Source organism: Heptranchias perlo, chromosome 2, assembly GCF_035084215.1.
Source record: "Heptranchias perlo isolate sHepPer1 chromosome 2, sHepPer1.hap1, whole genome shotgun sequence".
In the NCBI taxonomy this organism is placed as follows: Eukaryota; Metazoa; Chordata; class Chondrichthyes; order Hexanchiformes; family Hexanchidae; genus Heptranchias; species Heptranchias perlo.
Window position 1 is genome coordinate 105,311,025 of NC_090326.1, and position 22,805 is coordinate 105,333,829.

The 22,805-nt window shown below is 42.0% G+C and overlaps 1 protein-coding gene across 6 annotated transcripts in view; it reads left to right on the plus strand.

The window, feature by feature from the left end:
- Nucleotides 1-22,527, plus strand: part of LOC137341956 (tensin-3-like) — a 385,280-nt gene extending 362,753 nt beyond the window's left edge. For 5 of the 6 annotated variants that reach the window (XM_068005503.1, XM_068005521.1, XM_068005544.1 and 2 more), the window contains 10 exons: nt 52-740; nt 4,696-4,794; nt 6,740-6,871; nt 9,921-10,019; nt 10,136-10,213; nt 12,288-12,365; nt 12,727-12,895; nt 21,011-21,079; nt 21,192-21,218; nt 21,319-22,527. In XM_068005503.1, coding sequence (XP_067861604.1) covers nt 52-740; nt 4,696-4,794; nt 6,740-6,871; nt 9,921-10,019; nt 10,136-10,213; nt 12,288-12,365; nt 12,727-12,895; nt 21,011-21,079; nt 21,192-21,218; nt 21,319-21,460 — 1,582 coding nt within the window. In that variant the 3' untranslated portion in view covers nt 21,461-22,527. The remainder of the gene's footprint in view (nt 1-51; nt 741-4,695; nt 4,795-6,739; nt 6,872-9,920; nt 10,020-10,135; nt 10,214-12,287; nt 12,366-12,726; nt 12,896-21,010; nt 21,080-21,191; nt 21,219-21,318) is intronic. The other variant, XM_068005512.1, reaches the window with a different exon arrangement.
- The last annotated feature ends 278 nt before the right edge of the window (nt 22,528-22,805 follow it).

A 22,805-nucleotide genomic window follows, 5' to 3' on the forward strand; every position in this document is an offset into this window, starting at 1 on the left:
CAATCCTTTATTGTTTTTCTTCGTTTACATTATTTCTTTTCTCCCCGCTAGCCCACCTGCCTGGTTGGAGAGTACCCAGAAAGGAGCGTTTTCTCCTCAGCCACCTGGAGTTAGCAGATCAACAGGAAGTTACCTTGGTTCCTCAGAGTTTTCTGTTAACTCAGCAAGTCCACCACGGGAGACCTCTATCTTGTCACAGTTTCCTTCTCCAGGATCACAAGTTGTCTCTCCTAACAGCCGTTCTACTCACATGAGTATTTCTGAGAGCCTCACTTCAAACCTACAACAAGGCAGTGCTGGAACAACCCCCACATTGCATGCTTTGCCTGCAGCTTCTAGTAACCAGGGTTACCTGAACTACAGTGTCAACAGTGGACTTAAGTATGATGGGAAAAAAGCCATACTATCTAGTCTTTCTATGGGATCAAACAACACCGCTTCAAACATGAACTCGCCAGCGACTGGTTTCTTGGGTAATGGTAGTCTGCAAGAGGAAGTACTTACAGCAGTTAGTGGGCAGGCACAAAACAATGCAACACTGATGCATGATGTTTTGAGTCTGAATGTGCATCCTCCACTGCCAGAGAAGAAGAGGATTTCTGAGGGAGATCATTCATTTGCTTCCATCTCACCAGCTTCAAGTGGCTTTTCAAGTCCCCACAGTGGAAGTACAATCAGCATTCCATTCCCCAGTGTCCTTCCGGACTTCTCTAAAGTCATAAGTACTTCTGTTGTACAGGGTGAGTGCAGTGATTTTCTTTTCTCATATTTAGTTGTTTAAAAGATTCCATATCCAACCCTGTTTACAGAAAATTAATCATCCTTTTATTTAAATATTTGACTTTCGATAGCCAACCGTGAATACAGAGAATTAACAGTCCTTTTATTTACATAATTAACTTTCACTTCTGCCTGCAGACCTTCTCCACAGAAGGTTCGTAAAGGCCAGTTATTAGAAAGCCACATGCTGAGCACTCAGCCCACCCACAGCCAGAAAACCACCTACTCTGGAGGCAGCAGCTCCGCTTTGTTTACATTACACGGCTGCTGCTGAAGTCGAGGCTGCCATCAGCTGCACAATTGTAATATAAAAGGAAGCATTAAACACCCTGAATTGACTCACTTTGCTTTTTGTTGCCTTGATGTATTTAGTTAGCAGCAACTTAACATGTTGGAATCCAAAATGGGGACAATTATTTTGTGATGTGTTGGGAGTGAGCTGTGGTTTCCCAATCAGATGTGTCGAGATGTAACTCACACTGCTGTTCCTTGTGTTCAACAACAAGAACTTGCATTTATATAGCGCCTTTTAACATAGTAAAACGTTCCAAGGCGCTTCACAGGAGCGTTTTCAAACAAAATTTGTCCCCGAGCCACAGGTGACCAAAAGCTTGGTCAAAGAAGTAGGTTATAAGGAATGTCTTAAAAGAGGAGCGAGAGTAGAGAGGTGGAGGTTTTTAGGGAGGGAATACCTGAGAACATAAGGAGCAGGAGTAGGCCATCTGGCCCCACGAGCCTGCTCTGCCATTCAACAAGATCATGGCTGAGCTTCTATCTCAATGCCATTTTCCTGCACTATCCCCATATCCCTTGATGCCTTTAATATCTAGAAATCTATCGATCTCGTTTTGAATGTACTCAATGACTGAACCTCCACAGCCCTCAGAAGTAGAGAATTCTAAAGATTCACCACCCTTAGAGTGAAAAAATTTCTCCTCATCTCAGTCCTAAATGGCCTACCCCTTATTCTGAGACTGTGACCCCTGGTTCTAGACTCCCCAGCCAGGGGAAACATCCTCCTTGCATCTACCCTGTCGAGCCCTGTAAGAACTTTGTATGTTTCAATGAGATCACCTCTCATTCTTCTAAACTCTAGAGAATGCAGGCCAAGTCTACTCAATCTCTCCTCATACGACAATCCCATCATCCCAGGAATCAGTCTGGTGAACCTTTGTTGCACTCCCTCTATAGCAAGTATATCCTTCCTTAAGTAAGACGACCAAAATTGTACACAATACTCCAGGTGCGGTCTCACCAAGGCCCTATATAATTGCAGTAAAACATCTCCACTCCTGTACACAAATCCTCTTGTAATAAAGGCCAACAAACCATTTGCCTTCCTAACTGCAGTGCCTAGGCAGCTGATGGCACGGCCCGCCAATGGTGGAGCGATTAAAATCAGGGATGTGCAAGAGGCAAGAATTGGAGGAGCGCAGAGATAGGGTTGTAGGGCTGGAGGAGGTTACAGAGATAGAGAGGGTCAAGGCCATGGGGGGATTTGAAAATGAGGATGAGAATTTTAAAATCGAGGCCGGACCGGGAGCCAAAGTAGATCACAGGGGTGATGGGAGAATGGGACTTGGTGCGAGTTAGGATACGGGCAGCAGAGTTTTGGATGAGCTCAAGTTTATAGAGGTTGGAAGATGGGAGGCCGGCCAAGAGACCATTGGAATAGTCCAGTCTGGAGGTTACAAAGGCATGGATGAGGGTTTCATCAGCAGATGAGCTGAGGCAGGGGTGGAGATGGGCAATGTTACGGAGGTGGAAGTAGACGGTCTTGGGGATGGATCTGCTATGTGGTTGGAAGCTCATCTTAGGATCAAATAGGACGCCAAGGTTGCGAATGGTCTGGATCAGCCTCAGACAGGGGCCAGGGAGAGAGGGATGGAGTCAGTTGCTAGGGAACGAGGCTTGTGACGGGGACCGAAGACAATGGCTTCGGTCTTCCCAATATTTAGTTGCAGGAAATTTTTGCTCATCGGACAAGCAACATGACAAATGAGCGACGGCGTAGGAGTTGAGGGAGTTGGTTGTGAGGTAGAGCTGGGAGTCGTCAGCGTATATGTGGAATCTGAAGTGTTTTCAGATGATGTCGCTGAGGGGCAGCATGAAAATAAGAAATACCGTGAAGTATTACAATTATTTTGAATGGATACACAGTTTAGCAGCAGTTTAGGATCTGAAAGATACAATGGCCATGGAGTTTGAGACAGAGTTTAATGTTATATCACAGCGACGTTGCCAAGAATTTGTAGATGTTTGCTAGCTATTATGAAAATTCTCTTCTATAATCTGCAGAGTATGATCTAAAGTAGTTGCAGCCTTGTCACGGTGTGTCCACTTGAGCAATGCAGGCCCTGTGATGGCTTGCTGCTAGTTCAGGATTAGACCCCACCAAGCGTGCACTCCCATCTACACTGACAAGGGTGGTTCTTGTCAGATTTTTAAAACATTTTTTTAATCTTGGTTGTGTATAGGAAACAGATGTTTCCAATTTCTGCAAGAATCCTTACTATAGAATTTCACCCTCTGTGCCCAGGGAATTCCATGGCCCTTCATCCTGAAGACAGGGTTTACATTCTACAGGGTACGGAATAAATAAAAAGATTTTCTTTGTGGCAGCTCCCAGTGATCACAACTTCAAAAAAAAAGTCCTAAGTGTCTGAAATAAAAACAAAAAATGCTAAAAATATATAGCAAGCCAGACAGCATCAGTAAAAAGATGGACAATTTAATGTTTTTGGTGTACAGCAAACCCTTCTTCAGAACTGTCTGAATGTCTATGCTGACCTTTTGGCAGTTAATATAAAACAGCCAGTTCTAAACCTTTAGAGGCTGACAGTTGTAATGAAATCCCATGTACTTTCCTTGTCTTCTCATAGTCAAGATTGAAAATCAGAATATCATTTTTTTAGATATATTGTATGAGTATTTTGAAGGCCAGGAAGATAATTTGGTTCCCAGAAATAGTAGCTGAGCTACAGGAGAACTGAGCTCATAGAGTGGAATTCAGAAAGGTACGAGATTAGTGCTAATCTTCAAATTTTGGTTAGTACTGATGCTTTATCTGATTAAACCTAGACAACCGATTAATACTTTGAAACATTGGATGGCGTTCCACGTTGCCTGACACAAGAATTAAACACCATTCCAGTGTTCTGTTTCTGTAACTTTCATCACTAAATACTGGAGGACTGCATCATCAAGACATGACTGAAATGTGATCTTAAGTAGTTTCTAGTGTTGAGTTCTACCTCTATCAATGGTGGCATTGCTGTAATATTGGTACTGCATTGTCACTTTGACCTCTGATGCTCATTTTGAAAGCTCCACTGTGCTTGTTTTATTTCTCTCCACACCCATTCCCTCCTCTCCTGAAGGTATTGATGTTTAGTTTTATTTTTCTCCACTCCCACCTCCTCCTATCCTGAAGCCATTGACACTTTGTTGGGCCACAGTTCCAGGGATGCGTGGCATCCTCTGTTATCTTGTCCAAATGTTGTAAAACAGCGATCGAATGTGGGCCATTCTGGTCTGTAAGGCTCAGCTACTTATGAAGTGACCAAGTCCTAATGCTTTACTGTGATACTTAAACATCTGTTCACTATTAATCTTAATGTTTCCTGATACTCATTAGAGGATCTTATGACCATTATGAACTCCAGGGTAGGGATACATGTTTGTTGTTGCCACATTAGTGATTCTTTGTTAAAGTTAAAAATGAAAATATTTTAACTTTATAATTGTTTTAATGCTGATGCAGCATGACTTTTGTGAATTGTGTTGCAAAATGGACTTGTGTAACCTGATTAAGTTTTGACTATCGTAGTGTGTGTTAATTTTTGAAAGTATGAACTCGAAGCTGAAATTCGAAAGTAGTGTATTTTCCATGTATTTGATATTTTTTCACTTTAGTTGCAGATACTGGTTTCTCGTCTGATAAACATGTCACTGTAAAATTTGTACAAGACACGTCCAAATTTTGGTATAAGCCAGAGATATCACGTGAACAAGGTGAGGCAGAAACACATTCTGTTTAAACCAATTCTGAATATGTAACTGATCTTTTGCGTTATTGTGAACAGCCGTAGAAGAAGGGTTCCAGTAAAATGAGACTGTGGAGAGACTGGAGCAAACAGCATCTCAAATGACCTAACTGCAGATGTCCTGGAATAAAATTAATTCTAATGTTTCAATTGATACAACAACAACTTGCATTCATGTAGCATCTAACGTAGTGAAACATCCAAACCATATTCAGAAACTTGCATGATACCATGTGGGTGTGCAAGTACAAATTTCTCACATTCCTAATCCTTGTTGGATTGTTGGAAGGGGTGAGTGGAGGTGAAACTTTTCCCCTCTCCCAATCATTGGCAGTGAGAAATTGGAGGTAGTTAACACAGGTTGTTCTCACATATCCTAACATCAGTAACGTGGCCGCATTGACAGAGATTGGCAAAGGATCCCAGCTCGTTGATTTACTGGGGATGTTTGCTCAATGCTCCTTCCTGTTAGAGTGATGGACACGATGATGAGCTTACTGTGTCAGTCACTGGTACCATTTGTTGCCGGAGAAATAATTTTAATTGATGGTCAGCAACTTGCATCTGCAGTGTGCTCTGTCCATTTATCGTTTTCTTCAATTTTATATATAGAAATCTTACACGTATCGTGCATCTGTCACATCTCCGATTTCACGATCCAATATGTGAAAAGTATTAAAAACAAAGGAAAACAGTATTTTCATGTTGATTTCTTCTGACCAAAGTCTGAGAATTTATAAGTACTTGTCAGTCTATAAATCAGTAAATCATTCTCTTATGGTAAGCACCAGGAAATCTGCTAGTACGTGTTTTTATTTGGGAAATTTGTGGTCGCAGTTTCTTCAATGTAACTTTCTTTTTATGAAGTTGCAATGTTAGACATTCTGTTGCCAACAGAAGATGACATATATTAGAATGAAATTTGCAACGACACATTGACCAATGCAAATGCTTGCAGAACAAAATTAGCAGTAAATCAAAATTGTAGATAGATGCATCATTGTTTGCCTTTCAGGGAGATTCAAAAACTTGAATTACTTTATTTGGGCCATATAATCATCACTTCCATATAGAAATCTATCCATCTTTCAGATCCTTTTTCTAAAAGTAGCTATTTTATAGTCTGTTAAATCACTTTCTAATTCAGCTTCAGAAAAATTATGGCATTGACATTTTGGGACTGAAAATCTCTGGCCATTCTGATGCACTCTTGCCGTAACTCCTGATACGCTGAGTCCCTGCCTAGGAGAGGGGTGAGACTGGGGCAGGGAGTTAACATGCCTGGTATACGTCGGGCAGACCATTGGCAGTCAGTATACCAAGTGAACGCAGATGCATCGGCCCCTAGAGTGACAGATTTGGGGCCCGCCTGGGGAGTTCATGCCTGTTTTGTGGCATGGCCCTCCAAATTAGTTTTGGCCACCTTACAAAGGGGGCCGAGAAGGCATTTACTTTATCCTGTCAGGGAGGTTTGGGGTGAGGAGGCCTGGCACCCACCCCCAGACCCGACACTGTCTGCCGTGGTGAGAGCCTGAATTATATCCCTAGTAGCGCAGACGCTGTATTAGTTATAATGGGGTGGCATCGCCCAGATCCCTCAAACCTGAGCAGTGTCAGCACCAGTAGTCTCTGACAGGTGGATCTCAGCATTTATGTCAGGTCGAATGGCCCACAGAAAAAAACATTTTGCTCCTCATGTCTCCATATGTCGGTCAATGGAAATGGTAGAGGAGAAGCGTGAAGGTATTATCATACATATAGAATGAGATGAGATACAATGTAAAGACTTTCATGTGGTAGAAAATATTCCTCTAAGAATTCTTCAGAACAATCTTAGGAAGAAATCCACATTCTGAGATTCTTCTCTAAGTTTAATGATCTAATTATTAATGGGAACCCATTCTACCCTGCAGCCATTGCGTTACTAAAAGACAAAGAGCCAGGGTCGTTCATTGTACGGGACAGCCACTCTTTCCGGGGTGCCTATGGATTGGCAATGAAAGTCGCTACACCCCCAGCTTCTGTGCTTCAGCAAAACAAGAAAGGTATTGCATTTTTCAGTCACTAACTTCAAATTGGCCCCCAAAAAGACTGCGGGGGAAAAATTGGATAAGAGCCGTTTTTGGGCACGGGTAATGTGATGTGCTATTACCCCGCACCCAATGACCCCTGCGCAGGCAGGACACGAGTTTCGGCCGGCCGGCCCGAGTACTTACCTGCAATCATCGTTCCATTCCAGGCGTTGCACGTGCAATAAATGCAATTTGCACTTTCCACCACCAATCTCTTAAAGGGAGGATGTTTCTTAGAAATTTCTTAAAAGTAGCTGGTACCTGTTATTTGCTGAAAATAACAGTCTCCTGTCTGCACGGAGTCTCAACAGAGATAAGACATCGCACACGTAAAACACAGATGCAGATCTCATCCCTGTGTTTACACACTGATGAGTTATGTTAAAACATTGAATAAAGGTTGCGTACTACTAAATCCCACATCCTCCAATCTGCACGTCAGACCTCACCAATCTGCCGTTCTGAGTTGGTACCAGGCCTGCGAGAGTGCGTGCATCAAGGTTCTCTGTTGATGCACTAGAGTCCTTGGTGCAAGAGGTGGACAGAAGGAGGGACATCCTATATCCACAGGGGTGGGGTGTAAGAGGCCCTCCAGACATATATCCAAAAGGCACTGGGAGGCAGCGGGGACAAAGTCAATGCCAGGTGCACAGCATTATGAACATGGATGCAGTGCAGGAAGAAGTTCAATGCTTTTACATGAATGGTCAAGGTGAGTGAGGTCAACTGTCAAGTGGTGTCTCCTACCAACTGCACCACGCACTACACCCCACATACCAACAAACACTTTCCATCAGTACTCAACTCTTCCAACCAGATGTTTCCTCTCACCCTTGCATATTACCACTGTTTCAAGTTGCCCACCCACAACTCACAGGCCACACGCACTGGCAACTATTCAACCTTGACAGGCACATTACCCAGACAGATGTCCCGCTTTCTTGCAGGAGAAGGTGGCGCATATCAGGAGGCAGCAAATGGCAGTTGCATTTAGCCCCTCGAGCCTGTTCCACCATTCAATGAGATCATGGTGGGCTTGTGACCTAACTCCATATACCTGCCTTAGTCCCATATCCCTTAATACCCTTGGTTCACAGATATCTATCAATCTCAGATTTAACATTCACAATTGAGCTAGCATTAACTGCCATTTGCAGAAGAGCGTTCCAAACGTCTCTCACCCTTTGCGCGTAGAAGCATTTCCTCACTTCACTCCTGCACGTCCTGGCTCTAAATGTTAGGCTATGTCCCCGCGTCCTAGTATTCAAGTGTAGGAGACCTCCAAAAACAATTACAAATGTCTCGGCAACCAGAAGCAATAATCCAGCCACTAACCTGTATATCCTGCATGGTCCCTTTAAATAGCGCTGATGGGGGGTCCTCCAGGCACTCTAAGACACGTTCAGATGGTTGGGGTTATGACTGTGCATTGAGTTGAGCGGTAAGTCCCAAAATGGTGTCTACCACTTTAAATCATCATTGCACACTGATTGAAGCCATTTTCTCCCTACTTTACATGATTCCAGGGTTCGTTATCTGCATGCGCTAACTCCTCTACCAAGATGGCGTCCGGCACACGTCACGCTGGAAACGTGCGTGTGAATCCAAGACACCATCTTGGATGTCAAAGAGGCCGTGACAATGGACGGTACACGGCCCAATTTAGCGCTCTGCATGTTTCCTTTGTACTTCTTTAACAATAACTTGAATTTATATAGTGCCTTTAATGTAGGAAATGCCCTAAGGCGCTTTATAGGTGACATTAGGGAATTAATCTTAAGCCAGGAAGAGAGAGATGAGGAAATGGGGCAGAAAGTTGGAAAGCGAGATGGAGAGGCAACATTCTAGAGAACAAGACTGATGTGACTGAAGAATTTAACACTAATGGTGGGGTGAAGAGATGATGGGAATCAATAGAAGGCTAGAATTAGAGGAGTGGAGCATTCAAGCAGGGTTGTGGGGTTAAGGAGCTTGTAGAGGTAGGACATAGCAAGGTTTTGGATGGATTTAAAGACAAGAATGAGGATTTTAAATTCAATATGTTGTGATGAGCCAATGAAGGTGTGCTGGATGGGTATGATGGACGAATGAGATTTAGCACAGGACAGAACACGAACAGTCTGGAGTTTATGAAGTGAGGAGGGTATTGGTGATGGGGCAGAAGTGGACAATGTTGCAGAGGTGGTAGGAAGCAATCTTGGTAATAGATGAGATGTGGGGTTTAAAGATTAGCTCAGGATCAAATCTTACACCAAGACTGCAAACGTTCTGGTTCAGCCTGAGAGATTGGCCGGGATGGGGAGAAGGGATTCCAATCAGTGTGAAGGAAGTTGAATCTGCAGCAGGGCCAAAGAAAATGGCTTCAATCTTCTGAATATTGAGCTTTAGTTGTGGTTTTTCCAAGACTTGATGTCAAACAAGTGACCTGATAGCACAGAAGAGTTCAAGAGGTCTTTGGAAATGGTGGAGAGGAAGTGTTAGGTATTAGCATACATGTGAAAACTAAGTCCATGCCTGTGGATGCTGCCAAGGGGCAGTATGTAAAACAAGAAGAGAGCAGAGCCAAGGATGGGTCCTTGAGGGACTCCAGAAGTGATGATGTGCAGGAGGGAAGAACAGCCATTGCTGGATATGCGACGGCTGCATTTGGATAAGTAGGAATGGAACAATGCAAAGACCATCCCATGGCGATGGACGATGGAGGGGAGGCATTGAAAGAGAATGGTGTGCAGCAGAATGCAAAAGGACAAGGAGGGTTAAGGCACCATTCAAGGCTTTAGCAAGGGCAATTTTGGTGCTTGGGTGGGGGGTGGGGTGGGGCTTTTAAAGATTAGTGTTATATGCACCCTTAAATCTCTGCTCCTCTAATCCTTTTAAAACAACTGTTTAATATATGTATCCTCTCCTTAATTATTCCTCCCAAAATATATCACTTTGCATTTCTCCACTTCAAAATTTAATTTGACATATACCTGCCCAATCTACTAACCTGTATGTAAACTTATATTGCTTTATTTGACAGCAGTGGGAGACTTATCGAATGAGCTGGTCAGACATTTCCTGATTGAATGTACCCAGAAAGGAGTCCGATTAAAGGGTTGCCCCAATGAACCTTACTTTGGTATGCTTTTATATTTACTCTTTAAAAGTGAAGGATATTCAGCAAAGATGATCCAGATATGTTAAAACTGGATTGGTTTCAATGCATCTAATATTCATCATTGTGTTTCTAATCAGGGAGTCTGACGGCATTGGTTTATCAACATTCCATCACCCCATTGGCATTGCCTTGCAAGCTGCTCATCCCTGACAGAGGTAAACACATTAAGTTGGCAGGAGAGCACTGTTGAAAAGCACACAGTTTTAAAAAAACCTACATTAATGGATACAACTGTAATCATATTTAAAAGTATTCATTTTTTAAATGTATACAGCATGAAATATATAAACTGATCTTTAGTTTTGTTGTAAAAAAAAATCTTTTTCATCAGTCTGAAAGTGTTATTTAACACGTTAGCCTAGATTTTCCACAATTAGCAAAGTTGAGACCTGAATGACAATTGGCAAGTTTCAGACAGACTCAAATGGAAGTTTGCTGTTTGCACTCAGTTTTCCAAGATTAGTTCACATGCATAACCTCAGTTACAGATCTGCACAGGTGCAGGAAGTGCACAAGTTTGTAGGAGTGAAAATTGCATACAAGTGAAACTTAAAGGGAAAGCACAAAATAAAGGGAAATGTCACGATAGTTGGACAAAAATTCTGAACGTTCTGAGTGCCTCAGAAGGTGTCTCAGCCCATTAGTAGCCTTTGCCAAGAGTAAAATGGTAAGAGGCTTAAAGAAAAGGAAACCCAAGGTGAAAGCATGTGGCAATTAATAGAGCATGCCTTGACTTTTTTTGATGGCTGCTCAAGTAAAGGTGGTGCTTCAGGAGGTGTAGCACTTTCTGGCCACTTCATGGCACTGTTATTGTCACTGGATATGCCAGCCCTAAGATGCATGGTAGCTGCAGGTGTCCTTGCCAGGTGTGCTACAATTCTGTATCTGGCACTGTGCTGGCCTGCACCCTGTGAAGACATTCCCCATGGTCACTGCCAGATAGTTGTGCCAGGGCCTGCAGGTATGGTTGGTGGCGTCTTGACGGTGCAGCTAACCAGGTTTTCAATCATCCTGTTGTACATTCCACCATGCAATGCTGACATACAAGTGATTGGGGTTCTTCTGAGGAAGCTGGGAGGAAAAAAATTGAACAATTGACACAAGGGCTCATGAGAACCTAAGTGCCATAAGGAAATAAAACAAAAAAAAAAGTTGAAAACGGTCAAAAAATGACTGAAGTATTAAGAATTGAAATTACTTACCTGGGCCCTTTTAATCAGCTGTTGCCAGACCTGATTCCCTAGAAAAGCGGGACATCCATTTTTTAGACTTGATATCCTGCCTGCCTGAAAGCCGGAAAATGGTGTATAAATACATATATTAATGAAGCACCCAGCTGTTTGAGGTGGATAATTCCATGCAGTTAACAACATTACAGTTGGCAGCAGCAGTTTTTGTGTTTTACTGAGTGATGGTTCAGGAGCCGACTTGTGGAAAGAATTGAAATAATGTTACTTTTATAGAAAGAGTCGCTTTCTACAGCCACAAGCCTAAAAATCTTCCTTGGGCTTTTCTCGGTTACGTAGACATGTATCACATAGAAGTCTTGAACTTTGCTGTGCTATAATTTCAAATGTATCCAGTTTTGGCTTCAGGGCTATAAAATACCAATGGAAAAGGTCCTCAAACCTTTGATAGTGTCTACAGTTGTAAACTTACAGATTTATGTTGGTTAGTGCCAAAGGCGGGTTTATCGTCTTTTCCATTACGCTGTTTTTAGTGCTGTAAGTACCCAAAAGCACTCGACCATTGCTGGTGCTGCTCAAAGATTTTTAGTAATTCCGAAGTTCTATGCCCCAGTGTCTTATTCTGATGACGTGAAGGATCTCATGCAGTGGCCTGATTAGTTACTAATAACCATGTTCCTCTAATTATGTGCTTACAACTATGCCAAGTCTGCCAGAAGCCATTACTGAATAACAACCTGTTGTGGCAGGCTCCTTCTACAGTTCAAAAAAGATTTTCCGGACATCACAAAATTATTCACTTTTTTCTTAACTTTTACACATTTAATTTACCTTTTAATTTGTTTTTCTAATTATTAATAGAAATGTAGCTTTGAGTTGTTTCTCCGGTTAACTCACCTTGTGGATCTGTGGGTCTTTGGGATTGTATTCAACTTTATTTTATAATAAATCTCAGTCTAAATTCAATGTCAGTGCTGAACAGTTTCCACAACTAGGATGTCAAAAATTTGGACAGTTGAATGTGTTTTATTTTTCTTCATAGATCCTTTGGATGATGGAATAGATGCTCCCTCACAGGCTGCCACAAACTCTGCTGCAGAATTATTAAAGCAAGGAGCAGGTAAGAATTCTGTAATGCTGCTGTAGCAGATTGGTCCTACTACTGATGTATTTGTAGTTATCTAATACCGTGCCATGTAAAAGCACAACTCAACCATTTAAGAGCCATTACCAGGTTTGTTAGATGGTATATTTTAGTGGCATTGTTAAATGCTAATACTCTTTCTTTGTGCATCTGCTGCTGGTCATTGGAAATTTTCTAGCTACACCACAGTGATCATAAATATTAGAATTATTAGTGTAAACTCGTTAATATTTGTGAGGAGAGGAAATTCAGTTATTTACAAAATAGAGGACTGTGAAATAAGGCAGTACCCCAGGAGTATGATTTGAATAGTTTTTCTGTGTGTTTTTGTTTTCAGCATGTAATGTGTGGTATTTAAATTCTGTGGACATGGAGTCTCTGACAGGCCATCAAGCAATTCAGAAAGCAACATCAGAAACACTAACGCAGACTCCAACACCAGCCTCCACTGTTGTACATTTTAAAGTATCAGCCCAAGGCATTACTCTGACTGACAATCAAAGAAAGTAAGTATGTCCTGTCTTTAACTTGGACTCAGACAGGTACGTTAAAACCTGTCCTAACTTTTGCATAATCTTGTCCTCGCCTTACCTCCAAAGAATTTCTTTCTCAGTGGGAAATGCTGAAATGATTTTGGCTCAATCCATAGGGAAAGTGGACAATTAAACACTTATCACAAATCTGTCAGGGTTTTGAAGCAGTAACTAAGTTAGTGGATAAGGACTATCCAGTAGGTATATACTTGGATTTTGGAAGTTTTTAAACAAGATTAAGGTACACAAATTAATGGTAAAACAGTTACCTAAATTGAGAATTATCTTAGCACTTGAATGCAGAAGGTGATGATAAATGGATAAGCTTTGTTTGAAGGGCAATGATTGGTAGAATTCTGCAGTGCCTTGTTCTTGATACCATACTGTTTATCAATAAACAATATGGAGAGGGTTACCATCTACTGATGGAATCATAGTAGTTACAGCACAGGAGGAGGCCATTCAGCCCATCGTGTCTGTGCCGGCTCTTTGAAAGAGTTCTCCAATTAACTCCACTCCCCTGCTTTTTCCCTGGAGCCCTGTAAGTTTTTTCCCATCAAGTATTTCTCCAATTCCCTTTTGAAAGTTACTATTGAATCTGCTTCCACCACCCTTTCAGGCAGTGCATTCCAGATCATTACAACTCACTGCGTTTATAAAAAAAATGTTTCCTCATGTTGCCGCTGGCTCATTTGCCGATAACCTTAAAGCTGTGTCTTCTGGTTACCGACCCTTCTGCCATTGGAAACAGTTTCTTATTTATTCTCTCAAAACCGTTCATGACTTTGAACATCTCTATCAAATCTTCTCTTAACCATCTCTGTTCTAAGAAGAGCAACTCCAGGCTCTCCATGTAACTGAAGTCCCTCAACTTTGGCACCATTTTAGTAAATTTCTTCTGCACCCTCTCTAAGGCCTTCACATCCTTCCTTTTTTTAATTCGTTCATGGGATGTGGGCATCGTTGGCAATGCCAGCATTTATTGCCCATCCCTAATTGCCCTTGAGAAGGTGGTGGTGAGCCGCCTTCTTGAACCGCTGCAATCCGTCTGGTGAAGATTCTCCCACAGTGCTGTTAGGGAGGGAGTTCCAGGATTTTGACCAAGCGACAATGAAGGAACGGCGATATATTTCCAAGTCGGGATGGTGTGTGACTCGGAGGGGAACGTGCAGGTGGTGTTGTTCCCATGTGCCTGCTGCTCTTGTCTTTCTAGGTGGTGGAGGTCGTGGGTTTGGGAGGTGCTGTCGAAGAAGCCATGGCGAGTTGCTGCAGTGCATCCTGTGGCTGGTACACACTGCAGCCACAGTGCGCCGGTGGTGAAGGGAGTGAATGTTTAGGGTGGTGGATGGGGTGCCAATCAAGTGTCCTGGCTGGTGTTGAGCTTCTTGAGTGTTGTTGGAGCTGCACTCATCCAGGCAAGTGGAGAGTATTCCATTAGACTCCTGACTTGTGCCTTGTAGATGTGGAAAAGCTTTGGGGAGTCAGGAGGTGAGTCACTCGCCGCAGAATACCCAGCCTCTGACCTGCTCTTGTAGCCACAGTATTTATATGGCTGGTCCAGTTAAGTTTCTGGTCAGGATATTGATGGTGGGGGATTCGGTGATGGTAATGTCATTGAATGTCAAGGGGAGGTGGTTAGTCTCTCTCTTGTTGGAGATGGTCATTGCCTGGCACTTGTCTGGCGTGAATGTTATTTGCCACTTATTAGCCCAAGCCTGGATGTTGTCCAGGTCTTGCTGCATTGTGGGCACGGACTGCTTCGTTATCTGAGGGGTTGCGAATGGAACTGAACACTGTGCAATCATTAGCGAACATCCCCATTTCTGACTTTATGATGGAGGGAAGGTCATTGATGAAGCAGCTGAAGATGGTTGGGCCTAGGACACTACCCTGAGGAACTCCTGCAGCAATGTCCTGGGGATGAGATGATTGGCCTCCAACAACCACTACCATCTTCCTTTGAGCTAGGTATGACTCCAGCCACTGGAGAGTTTTCCCACTGATTCCCATTGACTTCAATTTTACTAGGGCTCCTTGGTGCCACACTCTGTCAAATGCTGCCTTGATGTCAAGGACAGTCACTCTCACCTCACCTCTGGAATTCAGCTCTTTTGTCCATGTTTGGACCAAGGCTGTAATGAGGTCTGGAGCCAAGTGGTCCTGGCAGAACCCAAACTGAGCATCGGTGAGCAGGTTATTGGTGAGTAAGTGCCGCTTGATAGCACTATCGACGACACCTTCCATCACTTTGCTGATGATTGAGAGTAGACTGATGGGGCAGTAATTGGCCGGATTGGATTTGTCCTGCTTTTTGTGAACACGACATACCTGGGCAATTTTCCACATTGTCGGGTAGATACCAGTGTTGTAGCTGTACTGGAACATCTTGGCTAGAGGCGCAGCTAGTTCTGGAGCACAAGTCTTCAGCACTACAGCCGGGATGTTGTCGGGGCCCATAGCCTTTGCTGTATCCAGTGCACTCAGCCGTTTCTTGATATCATGTGGAGTGAATCAAATTGGCTGAAGACTGCCTTCTGTGATGGTGGGGATATCTGGAGGAGGCAGAGATGGATCATCCACTCGACACTTCTGGCTGAAGATGGTTGCAAATGCTTCAGCCTTGTCTTTTGCAATCACGTGCTGGACTCCGCCATCATTGAGGATGGGGATGTTTACAGAGCCTCCTCCTCCCGTTAGTGACACCCTAAAGTTTGTTGCCCAGAATTGAACACAATACTCCAGTTGAGGCCTAACCAGTGTTTTATAAAGGTTTATCATAACTTCCTTGTTTTTGTACTCTCTGCCTCTATTAATAAAGCCCAGAACCCCATATGCTATTTTAACCGCTTTCTCAACTTGTCTTGCTACCTTCAAAAATTTGTGCATGTGCACCCCCGTTAAAATTGTACCATTTATATGATATTGCCTCTCCTCATTCTTCCTACCAAAATGCATCACTTAACACTTCTGTGTTAAATTTCATCTGCCATGTGTTTGCCCATTTCGCCTGTCTGTCTGTGTCCTCCTGAAGTCTGTTACTATCCTCCACATTATTTACTACATTTCCAAGTTTTGTATCATCTGCAAACTTGGAAATTATACCCTCTATACCCAAGTCCAGGTCATTAATATGTATCAAAAAGCGCAGTGGTCCTAATACTGACCCTTGGGCAACACCACTGTATACTTCCCTTCAGTCTGAAAAACAACCATTCACCACTACTCCCTGCTTTCTGTCCCCTGGCCAATTTAGTATCCACGCTGCCACTGTCTCTTTAATCCCGTGGGCTTTAATTTTACTAACAAGTCTACTATGTGGTACTTTATCAAATGCCTTTTGAAAGTCCATATATACATCAACCGCGCTGCCCTCTTCAACCCTCTCCATTACATAGAATCATAGAAAGGTTACAGCACGGAAGGAGGCCATTCAGCCCATCGAATCTATGCCGGCTCTATGCACGAGCGATCCAGCTAGCCCCACTCCTATGCCCTATCCCCGTAGCCCTGCAAATTTTTTCATTTCAAGTATTTGTCCAGTTCCCTTTTGAAAGCAATGCCTCCACACCCTCTCTGGCAGTGCATTCCAAGTCCTAACCACGCGCTGTGTGAAAAAGTTTTCCTCATATCACCTTTGATTCTTTTGCCAATCACCTTAAATCTTTGTCCTCTGGTTCTTGACCTTTCTGCCTATCTACTCTATCTGGACTCTTCATGATTTTAAATACCTCTATCAAATCTCCTTTCAACCTTCTCTGTACCAAAGAGAACAGCCCCAGCTTCTCTAGTCTATCCACATAACTAAAGTCCCTCATCCCTGGAATCATTTTAGTAATTCTCTTCCACACACTTTCTAAGGCCTTCACATCTTTCCTAAAGTGTAGTGCCCAGAACTGGACACAATATTCCAGTTATGGCCGAATCAGTGCTTTATAAAGGTTCATCATGACGTCCTTGCTTTTGTACTCTATGCCTCTATTTATAAAGCCCAGGATCCTGCATGCTTTTTTAATCGCTTTCTCAACCTGCCCTGCCACCTTCAACGATTTGTGTACATATACCCCCAGATCTCTCTGTCCCTGCACCCCTTTTAGAATTGTGCCCTTTAGTTTGTATTTCCTCTTCTCATTCTTCCTACCGAAATATATCACCTCACATTTTTCTCTGTTAAATTTCATCTGCTACGTGTCCGCCCATGCCACCAGCCTGTCTATATCCTCTTGAAGTCTATCACTATCTTCCTCACTGTTCGCTGCACTTCCAAGTTTTGTGTCATCTGCAAGTTTGGAAATTGTGCCCTGTATGTACATCATCAAAGAACTCAATCAAGTTAGTGAAACACAATTTTCCTTTAACAAATCCGTGCTGACTTTCGTTTATTAGCCCATTGTTTTTCAAGTGCCAATTTATTTTGTCCCTGATTATTGTGTCTCAAAGTTTTCCCATCCCCTTTCTTGAACAGGGGTGTAACATTTGCAATCCTCCAGTCCTCCGGCACCATCCCCACATCTAAGGAAGATTAGAAGATTGTGGCCAGGGCCTCTGCAATTTCGACCCTTACTTCCCTCAGTAACCTAGGATGCACCCCATCTGGACCGGGTGACTTTTCTATCTTGAATACTGCCAATCTTTTAAGTACCCCCTCTTTATCTATTTTTATCCTATCCAATATCGCTACTACCTCCTCCTTTACTGCTACAATTGCAGCATGCTCTTCTCTAGTGAAGATGGGTGTGAAATATTCATTTGGTGCCTCAGCCATGCCCTCTGCCTGGCTGCCCAATTTCTGATTCCAATCCACCTGGGTCATTTTTTAACTCAATGAAATTTGCCACCCTCCAGTTAAGCATTTTCACATTTGATTGTTCCTTGTCCTTTTCCATAATTATTCTAAAATTAATGATATTATGATCACTGCTCCCTCACTGAAACATGCTCCACCTGCCCAATTTCATTCCCCAGAACTAGATCCAGCACTGTCTCCTTTCTGGTTGGGCTGGAACTACACTGTTCCAGAAAGTCCTCTTGAACACATTTCAGGAATTCCTCCCTCCTCTTTGCCCTTTACACTGTTGCTGTCCCTGTCTATATTGGGATAATTGAAGTCCCCCATTAACATTACTCTATAGTTCTTGCATCTCTCTTTGCCTACAAATATTCTCCTCTATCTCCTTCCCACTATTAGGTGGCCTATAGTATACACAGGGAGTCTGCAAAGGGATATAGACAGGCTAAGTGAGCGGTCAAGAAGGTGGCAGATGGAGTATAATGTGGGGAAATTTAAGGTTATTCACTTTGGTAGGAAGAATAGAAAAACAGAATATTTTTTAAATGATGAGAAACTATTAAATGTTGGTGTTGAGAGAGATTTGGACGTCCTCATACAAGAAACACAAAGTTAGCATGCAGGTACAGCAAGCAATTAGGAAGGCAAATTAGAAAGGCATTATTGCAAGGGGATTGGAGTACAAGAGTAAGGAAGTCTCTCTGGAGCTTAGAAGAATGAGAGGTGATCTCATTGAAACATACAAGATTCTGAGTGGGCTTGACAGGGTAGATGCTGAGAGGTTGTTTCCCCTGGCTGGAGAGTCTGGAACTAGGGGGCATAGTCTCAGGGTAAGGGGCCGGCCTTAAGATTGAGAAGAGGAGGAATTTTCTTCACTCAAAGGGTTGTGAATCTTTGGAATTCTCTACCCCAGAGGGCTGTGGATGCTGAGTCATTGAGTATATTCAAGGCTGAGATAGATAGATTTTTGGACTCGAGGGGAATCAAGGGATATGGGGATCGGGCGGTAAAGTGGAGTTAAGGTCTAAGATCAGCCATGATCTTATTGAATAGCAAAGCAGGCTCGAGGGGCCATATGGCCTACTTCTGCTCCTATTTCTTATGTTCTTTCACCCAATAGCACAATAGCCCCTCTATTGTTCCTTAATTCTAGCCAAATAGATTCAGTCTTTGACCCCAAAACTACATCATCCCTTTCCAATGGTCAGGCAATGACTGTAACAGAGACTGAGATCATTCAGGGAATCTGGGTTAATTAAATGGGTGGGTTGAAGAGTAGCAGATGATTTCATGAAATGTACACAGCAAAGGGGTGTCCATTATTAAACTAGAAAAGTAAAAAAGATTTGACTTAATTGAAATAGTTCAATCAGTGTGATGCAGTTATTAACAACACTATTATGATCCATCTTTTCAGACCAAGTTATTGTAACATTGTGTAGATTATTGCTGAGACCACATTTGGAAATTTGTGCTCAGTTTTGGAAAGCCGACGTTCAAAAAGAGATTAATGCAAAGAAGAATGACTCCATTTTTTTTTCAACAATCTCTAATTTGAGTTTTCCTTCTGCAATTACAAGCAAATTAGCAGCTTCTTTCAGACTCATTTATAGACAAAGTTCATCAATATGCTCACCACTCAGAAAGTAGCAGCATGCTGGGAATGAGTTCATACATTGATAAACATGACAAAATCCGCCTGTCATTTTTATGTCTAACATTCACTCAGCCTGCTCTTGCAAAATTTCTTCATGCAAGAATTCAAAGTGCGCAGTTTCTTTTGTGCTATTTGATTGTGATGCACATATCACACAAGTACATTGTCGAAATAGACATTTTTATGCAAGTTTTGAAGGTCTGAAGTAGAAATAGGCTTTATATTTTGATATGAACAGTGAAGTAGGAATGTTTCAGACTTTGTAATGTTCAACAGGATGGATACATGCACTAATTGCCTCCCTGTTAGCTTTCATCTCACAACCAACTCTTAAGCAGATCTTGGCTGGGAATTTCACTAGAGCTGCTCCCACTCCGCTGCCGGAAGTGTGGCGGAAAACCCAGTTACGTGTGTAAATGAGTTGTCCACTGCTCGTCACGGGAAATTACAGCAGTGGACCAGGAGCAGCTCCAAGGAAATTCCTGACCGTTGAATCTCAGTTGAGTGTCTTTCTCCCATTCTTAGCCAAGGTACGGGATGGTGTCTCACAGATACTAATTCTCTCCTCCCCTGAGGTACTGTATCACTGCTGGTCACAGAATGGTACTGAGTGTTGTAAAGGACCAATCCACTTCTTGCTTCACTCTGGCATCCCAGTTTCCAGGCTAAATTGAGAGGAGACGCATTTGGGGAGGCTAACGGGAAGGAATGATTTATTTTTATAAATGTTAAATATGTCATTTTGAGAAATTGAAAGGTGTAAACTTATTTGTTCTGGCAGGAAATCTAGCACCGACATTTTCTCACTAGCAACTGCTTGTTGAAATGAAAGCATAGCTTGAACACAGTGCATTGTAATGCAAATCATTCTCTTCCCTATTAACCAACATGGAAAAGTTATGCATGAAAACATAGAAAGAGGCAACATCATCTATTTCATGGATTTTTTATTTATTAAGTCCCAGTTTTCTTTCTTATGCTAAACTATATTTCCATGGGTACTGCACGTTACCCGTTGTTACCCAGTCACCACCCGGTGTTACCCAACACGACTAAGTGATTACTTATGTGTGAGCCTAGGCGATAGGTGTAGGAAGGACATTCCTGTACATCCCCCAAAATCCACATCTGCTCACTTTCCAGCAATTGTAAACAATTTTACAACACCAAGTTATAGCCCAGCAATTTTATTTTAAATTCACAAGCTTTCGGAGGCTTCCTCCTTCCTCAGGTGAATGTTGTGGAAAACATTCCACAACATTTCCACAACATTCACCTGAGGAAGGAGGAAGCCTCCGAAAGCTTGTGAATTTAAAATAAAATTGCTGGACTATAACTTGGTGTTGTAAAATTGTTTACAATTGTCAACCCCAGTCCATCACCGGCATCTCGACATCACACTTTCCAGCAAGTCACTGCATAGAGCCTGATTTTCTTCTCCCTAGCCCAGGGCAATTGTAGCACCTCTACCAAGATCAGATCAAGATTAAAAAAGTGTTAAATGTTTCAGAATCAGCCCATTATATATCTTGTACAGTTATATTTCAGATACCCAGGATTTTAACAGAATTTCACTACAGTTACATATTTAATTCTGTCCTCTGATTAATTGTTTTGTTAACAATAGCCTTTTTTCTTTTAACAGACTGTTCTTCAGGAGACATTATGCTGTCAGCACGGTGATTTTCTGTGCCTTGGATCCACAGGAAAGGAAGTAAGTTTGTGATTACTTTGATCTACGTTGTGTTACAGTAAAGTGTTGGTCTGTGTGAGAGGGGTTTGAGATTCTAATGGGCCTTTTTTCCCCTTATTCCTCCCCTCAAAAGGTGGACAAAAGATGTCACCTCGGCAAAGTAAGCATTTAAAATCGATACAATTTTACGGAATCGTTTTAACTGAATTTGGCAGTGCTTATGTACACAAACCATGAATAATGTGGTTTTCTTTTGATAGAATCTTTGGATTTGTGGCAAGGAAACAAGGAAGCGCCACTGATAATGTCTGCCACCTGTTTGCTGAACATGACCCTGAGCAGCCTGCCAGTGCCATTGTGAACTTTGTATCAAAGGTCATGATAGGATCTCAGAAGAAGTAATTACATGATGATGCTGCAGAGCCCCACATTGAGGAGAATAAAACATTTTTTTTAAAAATAGACTGCAAGAAAACAATAATTTGGAACAATAACTGGTCATGATCGGAGGGTTTGTATATGTTGACTGATGGTAAGAGCAGGTTTGTTTTATTTTAGAGGGGAGCAGGGATGTGATCTTTAGAGAATAACTGGTCTTAGTTCAGACAGTCAGAAAAGATGTTTGGATTCTGTGATTAGTGATTACTTTTTGGTTTTATTTGTTGAGGTGAAGGGTCAATGCTTAGTTTTATTCTTTTACTGTCTTGAACAGGATGAGATAAAACAGTTTTAAAAATAGACCAATCAGGAAAAAAAAACACATTCATAATTTATATTTATTTGACACAATATCCTGAATAGATTCCAGCTAATCTGATTGTATAATACACATACATTTAGGTAAATGTGATCAATCGCAGTTTGGCTGTCGATTTTGTGTTGCTAGGCATTCTTGGAGGTGCATGCCATTTTATATTGTGTGCAACACCTTGTGTATCATTCCAGAATCACTGGCATTTTAGTACAAGTAGGATAGATGCTAAGGTTTATATAGAACTATTTTATATCACTGCAATTTTAATTTTTTTTTACAACTGATTAAATCTGCGCAACTATATACAGTTGGGTATGAAATTCTTGCCAAAGATATACCATTTAACCAGCACTTTGAGCTGCCGTGTAAACGTGAGTTCAGTGAATGAATCCCACCCTTTCCTTCCTATTAAGCCACTGTATCCCACCCATGTGTTGCTTCCAGTGTTAACTAATTGTGAAAATGCCAAAATACAAGTTTGAGTTTTCACTTTGACCAATAAGCTGTATTATCAAAATTAATGTTTTACTCATTACTGTCTGCTATGACTAGTCTGTATTTTGTAGTTTTCTTATAAGCATTCTGTAAAAAATCTTGTATCCATTATGTAAATGAATTATGTTCTATAATTCTTTGTATAGTCCTTTTCCATTCTTTGAAACACAATCTCTGTTAAAATTATAATAAATACAATAAATTTTAGTTTCTGCTTTCACTTGTTCACGGTGTGAGTCACACAAAATAAATAGTTTTATTGTTAAACAGCTTATATCAATAGCTTAGATTTATGAGTTCCATACAGATTCGCCAAGAATTTGCTGTCAAAATAACAGTGAGGTTAATGGTGCTTGCTGGTACTTATTCGCGAATGCTACAGCAACTTCAGGCGAGGGCTTTTGCGCAGTTAAATGTGGAAATCCAAAAGTTGCTATCTAAGATGCACCACTCTGCCATTAGCTTCGCGAAAACGGCATCTTGCTGTCTGCCTCCCCA